Source organism: Cyprinus carpio, chromosome A20, assembly GCF_018340385.1.
Source record: "Cyprinus carpio isolate SPL01 chromosome A20, ASM1834038v1, whole genome shotgun sequence".
Lineage (NCBI taxonomy): Eukaryota > Metazoa > Chordata > Actinopteri > Cypriniformes > Cyprinidae > Cyprinus > Cyprinus carpio.
This window is the reverse complement of record NC_056591.1, coordinates 12900360-12912440: the sequence shown is the minus strand read 5'-3', so window position 1 is coordinate 12912440 and position 12081 is coordinate 12900360. Positions and strand designations below refer to the sequence as shown.

Sequence of the window (12081 nt, the reverse complement as noted above, 5' to 3'; positions counted from 1 at the left end):
AGTGGATATCAAGGAATGCATATGGCAAAAATATTGAAGATTAAGGTGCCATATTATCATAAAGGGGAGGGCAGCCCGTGACTTACTTGCATCCCAAAAGCTATTCAACTCACTATTTTTTGCATTAGTCATTACCCTCTACTGAGCTCTCTCTGATTGAACAGTGCATTACACAAATGTACAAGGAAAAATACTGCTTTTACACTATACATTTTCTAAAATATATACAGAGTAAAATAAGTTATTGATATTTCCATGAGTTGCAGCCAGTTTGCACTTCACTTGTGCCTTTCGGTTTGTTAACGTGCATGTATGAGAGAGAACGGGTGTGCAAATATCAGTTCATGTCAAACGCACTCGCAAGCACACGCTCGCACTCGTCCTCACACACACGCACACACAAGAGTCTATGGTTTCCTACAGGCAGCTACTTATTTTGGTTATAGATTAAGGGCTTTTTAAGAGCGGCCCAGTGAAAGCTGAAAGTTCTCCCCCGATGCAGGTCAATAAAGTTAAACAGATAAAACTCTTTATACTGAGGGTGCAGCCCCCCCAGCTTACATGTTAAATATCCTAACATTTACAACCTAAGACTGTTAAAAAATACATTTCTCAAAAAAATATTTGTTGCAGGCTTCTCTTTCAAGCATGCTTTTTGCGATCAGCGATGCGACAGTCTTGCTGATCCATCGTGATACTCTGATTCTCACAATAACACTCCAAATCCCATCTCTGCCCCAGTGCATAGTGGAGCAGAAGGATGCGGATCACTCTAAAAAGACACCGCCTAGAGGTCATAGGTCATTCCGCCAAAAAGCTTCAAATTTAGCATCATTATCGCCCAGTGTCCCTCCTAATGGTTCTTGACCAGTCCTGTTCTTCGTACTTTTTCTGACATCTGAAGAAGTTAAACTACTGGAGAAAGGGGGACGGGAAAACATGGTACGTGCGTAATAGTTTTGAGTATCTAACAGCCACACATTCTTTAGCCCTTTGAGGTGAAGTCTACGTGAAAATCTCCAAACTCGCCGGCCCAGAGGAAGAGAGTCGAGATCGTGAAGCTCTCACAGTCCAGTGCTGAGGACTGTGTTTTGCGTGTCGATTTGGGTCTGGATGTGGGCCGTGGGGGTCGGGGACAAGATGTGCGTCTGTGGGTGTGGGGGTGCATCTGAGTCTGGCAGAGAGCTTCACGGATCTGAAGGTTGAGCTCCATGAGGCGTGTGCTGGCCTGAGAAAGATCCCTGCTGGGGCCCACCACAGCCAAACAGCCTGTCTGACCCAGAGTCTGGTGCCTGAAGTAAATGTGCAGCAGCGTCTGTACTGCATCATCCCTCTCACTGCCAAATATGTCATTAGGCCACAGGCACCTGAGGGAAGGAAGAGAAGTAAGAGATACAGAAGGTGGGTTTATAGAGGTAAACAGATACAGGAAGAGATCTACAGGAGTTCAACAAGATGCTTAATTCCATTATGGATCCTAACTATTTGTCTGTCTATCATGAAATTGGCCAATCAGAATATATTTAATGTTTAACATACAAACCATGAAGAATGAGATCTTGGACATTTCGTGTACATCTGGTTAGGATGAAAAACTATTAAAAAGAGTTTCAAAGAGTTTTGCTTAGTTCTAGTTATGAGAGAACATATAAATGTTTATATTTATTATTAAAGTTGTCAAATGTCAATTCGATCTTCTGGTTAAACAACAGACTTTGACTGGTGATGTATGTTGGACTTCACCATTCATTTAGTCGCTTAAACTCCGCCCTCTTTCCTCAGAATCACCTGAAAGCTCACATTCAGATTTGCCTCTTTCCAATCAACAACTGATGGACTGAACCAAGTCCAGACCCACATTTTTTTGTGTTTTGATAATCCGTTACACTCGGATGTGCATTACAATATTTCAGCTTCATTGCGACATTGAAGACACCATGAAATCAAAACTGTCAACTCTGATTTTTTCATGAAATATTGCAGCGTTTATTATAAATAATCTATCTGTGCAATATTATTGACAAATGATCCAAGTCCCAACCTACACTTTTTTTGTCCGATAAGCCGTTTAATTGGGATACGGTTTCAATGCAACTTCAACGCCTAGTTATCTTACCTGAAGGCTTTAACTTGAGCAATGGCTGTGCTGAAGTCCCGTGCTCTAAGGCTCTCGATGAGTGAGTGGATAGCCGTCTCTGTGCTTGACTGGTCCACTTCAAACTCGCCCAGTCCCTCCTGTCCATCACCTACTGACTCTGCCTCCTTCAGACAGCTCTCTAATATGGCCAGCTCCTCTGACATGTTAGTCACCTGAGAAACACACAAGCATCAACATTCAGTCTATATTCTCACAACTCTAAACCACTCATTGTGCCAGTACACAAGCAATCAGTTGACAAAATCATTAAGGCACACCATAGTCATATCATATTAAGAATAAACATGATTGAAAATTGAAACTGATATTCCTAAGGCAATGCATATTAACTCAAAACTGGATTCTCCAAAGCTAAATATATGTGGACTGTTAAATGATTTCTAAATAAAAGATATCGCTGAGCTCTGTGTGTGTATGTGTGCAGTCTACAGAGTGTAAGTGAGTTAGTATTGATGAGCACTGGGCTGAATGGCTTTGCTCTGGTCTGTGTTAAGCATATCAGTCTCTCTCAGTGAGCATAAGGAAGTTAAACTGCACTAAGATCATTATGTGCAGTCAGACATTTGTGTGTGTCCATACTGGCACACATTAGCACAAACTACCACAAATCCAGAGAGAAAACAAACTGTCTTCTGTACATACGTGCATTCTATCATGCAGCTTTTGTTTGTGGCACTTAAAAAAAGCCACAACAGTACAAATACGATTTGTATTTCTTGTTAATATGACATAAATCTATGCATATGCTTAATTTACAGGCCTTTTCACACAAATTCTTGCAAAATGAAACTGAATCTTTCATCTTCTATCAATACATTTATATCTTGACACTGCATGTTAAAGTTCTGACAATCTGTTGTGACAATGACACTTAAACAACAGCGAAAGTCTTCTGAAGACACGTGATGGCTTTATACGATGAAGAGATTTAATTGAGGCTTTTATTCACATAAAAACATTGATCAATATACACATTCACACAGCACATCATATATATTAACCAGATGCTCAAATGTATGTGGTTGACACGACAACCAATGAGTTTTGTTCTTACACAACAAGCAAGTATCCTTCCATTTACCATATTTGATGTTTTCTATGTATGTGTGTTGAACTCAGGTTTCATTCAAAATATCTTCATTTGTGTTTTGAAGAAGAACAGAAGTTGTACGGGTTTGGAACAACTTGAAGGTGAGTAAATGATGACTATTTTCATTTATGGGTGAACTAACCCTTTAAAATGGTTCCTGTGTGAACGACAACAAAGCACAAAACACACAAGCAGAAACAAACCTCTGCCTCTCTCTTGATGGTGTCCACTCTGCTGATGAGTTTGCAGTAGGCCTGAAAGAGCAGCAGGAGCTGGAAATGCAGCTTATACAGCCGTCGACACAACTCCAGCTCCTACAGAAACAGACAGACATGACACCATCACCTTAACATCTTTAGTTTTAATCATCCGCACAGTCAGCAGCAAAGCAGCATGATCGGATAAACGGATGGCAAGATGAATGAACAAATGGAGGGAAAGACAGATGGATGAACATCCTGGCTTTGAGAGGGAGAGAAGGGTTAGCAAGGTTATATCCCGGTTGAATCATTTTGTAAAACGTGGATCATTTATGATTCCCTTATCAGAACTAAACCCTGAAAGAGTGATGTTTCAGGAAAATGTCCGATCTGAATTGCATGATCCAAAATATGTCAGGAGTGAGCAGAGGGGACAGATGGATGAAGGGGTGAGCATGCAAAAATGAAAAGTACAAAAATAATCAAAGCTACTTTTCTCTCGCGTCCTCCGCTCAGATGTCCAATCACACAATGTATGCATAATGTGTCAAACTTTCTAAAAGCATTAAAAACACTAGTAACCCATTAGAAAATTAGCATTTAGCAAGCAAGGTCAAAACTGTAAGTATGCAGATCCCAATTAAATAATCATCATGATGAAGCATGTAGTGATGATTTATGAATAATCATGAATTAGACACTTTTGTAGCAGTGTTAAGAGATCAGATGTAGGCGTAGTTCTGAATTCTGATTGGTTGAGAACGACTGTGCAGATGTATCAGTGAAGTATAGATGAATGTTCAGTATGCATGTCTAAATAGAAAGGATTGTGACAGGCTCTTAAATATGATAAACCACTTACTGCTAGCATTTCCATTTGCTAAGCAAAAAGGACAGCAGGTCACAAAAAGAGGAAACACAGGAAATGAGAGAAAGACCAAAAATTAGTGTGCTGATAACACCTTAAGACCAAACACAGGAGAAACAGAGATAGAAATATTGCAGTCTGTTGATAATTAACAATGACAGAAAAAAATGCAGTCACATGCAATGCTTTCTAGGAGGAGAAATGACTTAATATGTTTTCCCCAGTATTATGTACACTCAAACATTTGTTACATTTCTAAATATATGCAAATAGATAAAAAAGGGAAATAAAAGAGAGCGAGACAGATGCAAGTTTCAGTAAGACAGAGAAATATCAACTGTGGCATCACAAAATTGCAAAAACACTTAACATCACAGAAAATAAAGATGCTGTTCGCTGGGACAGCAGAGACTAAGATGAATAGAAGAGTTAGACACAGAGAGCATTAAAGGTAAACCCTCTACCATAAGAGACAAACTATTTTCATTTTTGGAGAAAATCTACTCAGTTGTGTGGATGAAAAGGATGTGCAAAACTCGAAATGAATAACAGACATTTGAATTCTGCAGAAATCTGTGGTGAGTTCAGGAGCACCGATTCTGTGTGGGCCTGGTTATGGGTAATAGAAAGATCAGCTGCCCTCGAATCAACTCTGCTTCCATTCTTAGAGATGTTCTTACATTCGGTTTTATTTCTCAGATGAATAGAATTGTTTAGAGCACAAACGTTCACAAGCATGCAGTGAGGTGAGTGTGTGGAAGCATTTATTTTTTTTTATACCTGAGCTTGAGAGTTGGGTCGCTGGTCTTTATCACCGAAGGTCTTTCTGCAGTTATCCAACCACTGCAAGGAGAAACAGAAATGAGATACCCTATTAACCAAAAGGCAGAGAAGTGAAGTGAAATTTCTGATGTTGTGAACGTGAGCAAAGACAGATGACGTTCCTGAGAATGCGAAACAGAAATAGAGGGAGAGACTAATAGTGCATATAGGAGTGTGTGTGAGGTAAATTTAATAAGAGTCTGCTACTTAGCAAATTAAAGAGGGTCTGTTTAAGCACAGAGGGGTCGGCACATAATGCTCTAGAGGCAGTGCCTGTGTCTCATCCAATTACTGTCCTCTAGTCATCCACAATCCCATCTGCCCCCTCTACTCCCCTTCCTGAGCCTGTCCGCCCAGCTAAATGATTTAGGGCCTCCGTGAGGCTATTCTTAGTGACCGTGCATGGAGAGAAATTGGCTGCTGTAGATTCTAGATGGGTGCTAACGGAAGCTAACGCTGGCTAAATCAACATCCTTATATGATTTACCAGCTAACAATAACTGCAAAGAGACGTTTTATGATCCTGCACTGTCAGCTTACTCTCCTCTGCTGTCTCTCCTCCATTGCATCCTCAACATCACCCTTTAAAGATGGGTTTAAAGACTAAACTTTAACTAACAAACTACACAGGAATTGGATATAGCTGAAAATCAGTGTACTGCTTCTGCCTTAATGAAACCAAAGACATTCTTTCATTATTGCATCAGATTTAAAGAAAGATTTACAGTGAGTAACTTAAATTTTGCATTTGTTCCTTACTCAAAGACATCATATGGCTTTGAAATACTTGGAAAAAATAAAAACACACAACACCACAATATTATACACGGATACATAACTGAAGTTAGCATCTCACCTGTTTGGCTGCTTCTCTCTTGCTGTTGTAAGTGTCCAGATGCTCTTGTAACTCCAACACACTGAACTTCAGAGTCTCCAAGAGCCCACAGGAGACCAGCTAAAACACACACAGTTTACTAAATATACCAACATGTTGTATTATTGCACACTATCACACATATAGATAAATGATTGGGCTGAAGTGTAACTACACAACTATCAATAAGCTCATTTTCAGATGTGAGGTGCAAAGTAAGTGTACACTCACAGTTTCAGCATCCAGTAGGACTGTAGGACACTGGGAGCAGGAGGTCATGACCTCTAGAGAGCTGAGGAACTGGTTTCCCATTCGTTGCAGCCCCTCACCGAGGAATCGTACTGAGGAATGGGTAATCAAGTCAAATTTCCTCTGAATGTGCTAAAGAGACAGGAGAGAATCAACTCAGTACTGCAGAAAAACACCAAGCTATGAATCAGTCAAATAACAAGCTATGGTAAATATCACTTACACAAATTTGATTATGAAATAAAAAATAGTGTGTTTAGGATACATAAAATGCTATCAATTAAATTAGTTGTATGTCTAGAAAGTGAAGTCTGACAATTCATTCCAAAAATGCTTAAAATGGGGATTTGAGATGTTGGAAAAGACATTTGTTGATGATGGTTCAAGAAAAAACATGCTAGTACTTTCTTGTGATGCATGTCAACACACTGCTGGAAATTATAAGTAGACAAATAAACTAATGACAGTTAAAAGTTTAAGAGTCCATACAGACAAAATTGGCCATAGTTTAAGAACCCATTTTTATAAATGTAAGTAGACCTCTTTTCAAAAATGTTCTGGGTGGTAAGATTTGTATTAATTGTTTTTGAAAAGTTGAAGTCTCTTATTAAAAAATTAAAACTTTTCTATACAAATATAATTTAAAATGTAATTTATTCTTGTGATGGAAGAGCTGAATTTTCAGCAGTCATTACTCCAGTCTTTAGAAATCATTCTAATATGCTAATTTGCTGCTTAAGAAATATTTTTTTTTATATTATCAATGATGAAAACAGTTGTGCTGCTTAATATTTTTGTGGAAACCATGATAAAAATATTTCACGATTCTTTGATAAGGAAAAGCATTTATCAGAAATCTTTTGTAACATTATAAATGTCTTTTGATCAATTTAATTAATACTTGCTGAATAAAAGTAATAACAAAACCTTACTAACAACAGATTTTTGAACTGTAGTGTATCTGCAAAAAACTGTATATTCATATTCATGTAACATGCAGGTACACACTCACAAACAATCTCGTTTTTACCTGGAAGAGTTTTGAGAACACATGGAAGGTGTAAACAGCACAAGACCCATCTGAGTCTGACAACATCTGGTTGACATGGCAACGCCAGGCGTCCTCTTCGTCGTCATAGGCTACGGGCTGGAATGCTGCCAAAATAGCCGAAAGAAAGGGCGACGGAGGTGGTGAGGCCTGGAGTTCAGGAAAGCCGTCTGCATCACCCTCATCTTGACTGTGAACAGAGAAGAAAAGAGCTAGACTCAAACACACATAGAGACATGAGTACACAAAGCATTACATCATTCAGGAGGAAAAACGTAAACAGAGACATGCTGTTCTTTCTATCAAGATCTCCCTCCTCTCTCTCTCTCTCTCTGCAGATGTCCTGTGCTGCAGTGTTGTTACAGTCCAAATCTTCTGCAGATGCACAGAAACACAACATAAGCACACAGAGACAAACACACACTTACAGGCCTGTAGGGCCGAAGAGCTTGATGAAGCAGACCGAATAGAAGAATCTGAGACCAGTGCTGCTGAAAGGCGTGGAAGACATTTCCTTCATCTTCACTAAAAGCTTTTATTGCTCTCTTCACTGTCTTTGTGCTCTTTTTCGCCGTTCCCTCTCCGAGCTTTTCACCTCACGTGTTAGCCTAAATTCTCCCGCTGCGTTTGTGACGTTCTCTGTTTTTCCCTCTCACTCCCTCCCCCACTCGCTGCTGCTGCTGCGCCGCACAAGAGCGGTTCTCACACTCAGGCTCTCTTTCTGCTAAATGGATCTCAGGCATAGAAAGTTGCCAGGAAGAGCACAGAAAGGCCCTCATTGTGCAAAAATCGAATTAGAGCCCTTTGTTGAATCGCTGCCTATAATTTTTATTAATCGATCATGATAGAGCCGGACACATCAGGGCTTAGAGGATGATATATAGCACTGCAGAGGAAGTGTGTGTATAAGAATGAATTAAGTGAGTTTGTGGGGGCACTTTGTGATGTGCTCTCGTATAGATGGCTGACCTTCAAGAGCAATGATGTTGCCAAGTATGAGATCACCATTCAAAGCATTAATAAAACTCATCCTTATTATTCACGGCAGAAGATAAGCAATGTTGAATGGTATTAAATGGTACAGTACAGAGCAAAAAAAGTCTAAAGATCCAAAGTGAACGGCTATATGTACAGCTGTAAATGGGGTCCAAAATGTTTTGTGATGTGATCACTCGAATCACATTTGGAGGAAGTCAGAAATGCATATGACCACAACGTATTTGCAGTGTGAATGCTAATCTGCAATGATCAGTCAAAGACAATAATGTGTACATAATAAAATTTGGAAAAGCCCTATATTATTTACATATAAATAAAGATAACTTCACACAGGTTTGCCTCACACCATGTACTATGTTATGACATCAAAAGTAAAATAAATCTGCAGTCCACTTGAAAAATCATGGTTATGTGAAGCATGTGATATTAAACTTTGGAAGTATATTTGAAAACAACAATACATATTTTGGGTATTTACACTACCTTTCAAAAGTTTTAGGTCAGGAAGATTAAAAAAAAAAAAAAAAAAAAAAAAACTTTTCCACTATTTTAATTATACTACACACTCAAAACATTGTGAGCGGCCTAACTAGAGAGCATCTTATGTGCCCTCCTGACCAAAGTTGTTACACATAATAGGGAATAAAAAGGCATCTGGGCAACCTTTAACTGACTGTATATTTCATAACTGATAATTTCATATGTTGTGCTTCATGTGAGAGGAGCTAGTTGTGTAACCTGGCATTCAAGTAATACACTTTGCACTTTGGTTAGGATGCTGCCTTGAAGGTAGCTGTCTATGTTGTTAGTCGACAATAAGGTAGGGTTTAGGAACAGAGCCATGACTGACTCAACTTTCAACCCCTTGAATGATTACTACAGAAATCACAGACCAACCTGGACATGCCGAAAAAATCTGCCTCTTCTTCCTCACATCTATCATCTAGCTCTTTCAGAGCCAGGGTCACGTCCTCCTCACATACTGAATCAGGGGCCGAGTCCAGAGCCAGGGGCAGAACTGTCTCCTCCTCGCACATGAAGTCCAAGGTGGAGTCTATGACAGGGGGAGGCAGCACCGGCTCGTCATCAAAAAGGGATCCAGGCGGGCTGTCCACAGCTGGTGGCGGAGGGGGTGCTGGGTCCAGGTCGTAGGTGGGGTCCTGGGAGTCAGGTAAGTCACAAAGCTCAGGGTGGTCTGAGGGTAAAAGAGGGGCACTTCCAAACCCTGTATCCTCACTGACACTGCTGCTTAATTCATCTGTTGCAGTTACACTCGCATCCTGCAGTTGCAAAAATGACAGTAAAGCGCAGTCAGGACTGGGGCAAAGAGGGCAACATGTATTTTGGGGGACAATAAATACCTTTATACTTTATACTCTAATAATACACAACAAATCTTTGAATCTTTTTGAGTGCAGTAAGCACAAAACTCCAGATCTGTTGCTGTAGAAACTGTATTTATTTTCACTGAAATAAAAAGGACTATTTCTTTTGGACCACATTCAGGCTAAGTGGTGAACATTACACTTAGAGTGAACATCACCAAGGGACCCTTAAGCACAGCCACTAACAACGGCCTTACTATACGCATTCTGTGCTTCTATTATGAGAGGAAAAATCAATAATGCTACAGGGCTAATCTTTCACCACTGACTTATAATGCAAATGAGACCAGCTGAGGAACAAACCTGTGACATCAGAGGATCTAAATTAAATGGACCACTGTATTTCCATTCATAAATCACATAAAAGCACTGAGCTAAATAACAGCTAACTATAAAAATCAATCAAACTCATGGGGAAACCACTTTACCCTGAGCCTCATAACATATCTGACAATCAAGACTCAATGGATACTTGCATAAGCCAATATTCACGTAATTCAATATATAGTGTATGACTTGTTCTACTATCTTCTACTTCATGTAACCACAAAAAAAAAAAAAAAAAAAAAAAAAAAAACAGAGAGCATGAAAGTCTTTTCAGCAACAGTTGCTTAAAACTAGTGTTCAGCCAATGATTTTTTTTTTGATAGCTGATATCTAATATCTTAGAGTAAGGTGGCCAATTGCCATTATAAAGACAAGATATGTAAGTTATCCATCCATTTATTCTCGTTTGCATTTAATTTTAAAAATAGTAAATAACATGTTGCAATTAAATTTATTTTACATAAAATGTACTATATGTACTATATTAATAATAATTTTGAAAATAAACCCCAGTAAACTAATTAAGATGGGAAACGGGAGATCCTGTGTTCCTGACACTGTTATAAAAAAAAAAAAAAAAATATATATATATATATATATATATATATATATATATATATATATATATAGAATAAAAAAAATAGTCTGGCTTTCGACACTTATTAGACAAAAATGATGCCGATTAAATAAAAATGCCAAATATTAGCAATATTATCGACCACTATTATATAGTCGGCCACTACTTACAAATGAGTGGTTTAACGTTCAAACTTTTGGAGATCACACACAACCATGCAATGGTTGACAATGTCACATGACCTCAGTGTCACAAAGTCTTTAAATCTCAAGACCTTTGAGATGTATAATGGATGTTATCATTTTGTTAAATTCCAGCACACAGCATAAATGATGGTAAAAACATCTCTAGGAACAAACTGTTCCATCTCAGACTCATGTATTATTCAAACATAGTTTAAAGGAGACAAAAAAAAAAACAACATCTAACTGAACGAACTTGAGTTTCTTTTTTTCTTCTTCTCCTGCTTTGTTCTATTTATGAGTCTAATGCATTAAGAGAAGAAGGGTGGGTGGCGTGGAGCCATAGAGGTGGTATTAGAGAAAGCTTTTAGGCGTTCTTGGCTGTGGTGGCCAAGCAGATGAGTAAGACTATCGATGGTTTTATCTGGACTCATTACGCTAAGAGCTGGAGGAATGACAGGCGAGATGCCCTTGAGCTGATATTGAGGTATGACTTGACTGGACTCAACTGGTCTTGGCTGGACTGAGCAGGTACTGATCAAAAGTTCATTCATTAACATCAACATCAACAGGAGAGGTATTCTGCTATGAATTGTGACCAGAGGACATTCACACAGATTCATTGTGACTGGAAAAAAAATGAAAAAGGATGGTTGTGTGTATGAAGGTTGACCTGGGGGAACATCCTAAAAATATTTTTTTTCTAGAATAGAACTGCATCATTTAAAATCAACCAAATAAAAAATAAAATATTCAGATAGCCGCAGTTAGTTAAGTTACAGTGTTAGTAACATGGCTGGCTAAAGCTTGTTAGCAGTCTTTAATGTCCTCTCAGTCGGGCTGTGCCTTTTGTTTACTTGATTACTACTGCATTGCATGCTCTTCGATTTAAAGGGATAGTTCACCAAAAAATGAGTCGCTACTTATTCACCCTTATGCTGTTTCAAAATGCATGACACTGAAACACAAAATATACTTTGAAGAGTCTTCACACTGCACTTTCCATTCAATGAAAGCATAACGTGATCAAGAGGAGACAAAAGAGCTCCATAAAAGTGGAACAAACCACTTATTTACTATATTCAAAGTCTTCTCATACACCAGCTTTTTGCAAGGAACAGTAATGTAGTCTTAACTCATTGAAAGCTTCCCCTCCACTGTAGCTCTCACATATTCAAACTTGATGTCAAAAACACAGAATGCCATTGGTTAAGATTACATTTCAGTCTGTTTATAATATTGATTCAGAAGACATGAAATATAATGCATTAATGATATGGACTCTTTTGATTATATATATAT

The 12081-nt window shown here is 38.6% G+C and overlaps 1 protein-coding gene across 1 annotated transcript in view; it reads right to left on the bottom strand.

Moving 5' to 3' along the window:
- Positions 1-667: 667 nt before the first annotated feature.
- LOC109112582 (protein furry homolog-like) overlaps positions 668-12081 on the bottom strand; it is a 70374-nt gene continuing 58960 nt past the window's right edge. Inside the window, 10 exon segments of the mRNA XM_042777660.1 lie at positions 668-1153; positions 1156-1367; positions 2117-2310; positions 3452-3562; positions 4311-4328; positions 5097-5159; positions 5995-6093; positions 6244-6393; positions 7292-7499; positions 9206-9588. Coding sequence (XP_042633594.1) covers positions 1065-1153; positions 1156-1367; positions 2117-2310; positions 3452-3562; positions 4311-4328; positions 5097-5159; positions 5995-6093; positions 6244-6393; positions 7292-7499; positions 9206-9588 — 1527 coding nt within the window. The 3' untranslated portion in view covers positions 668-1064.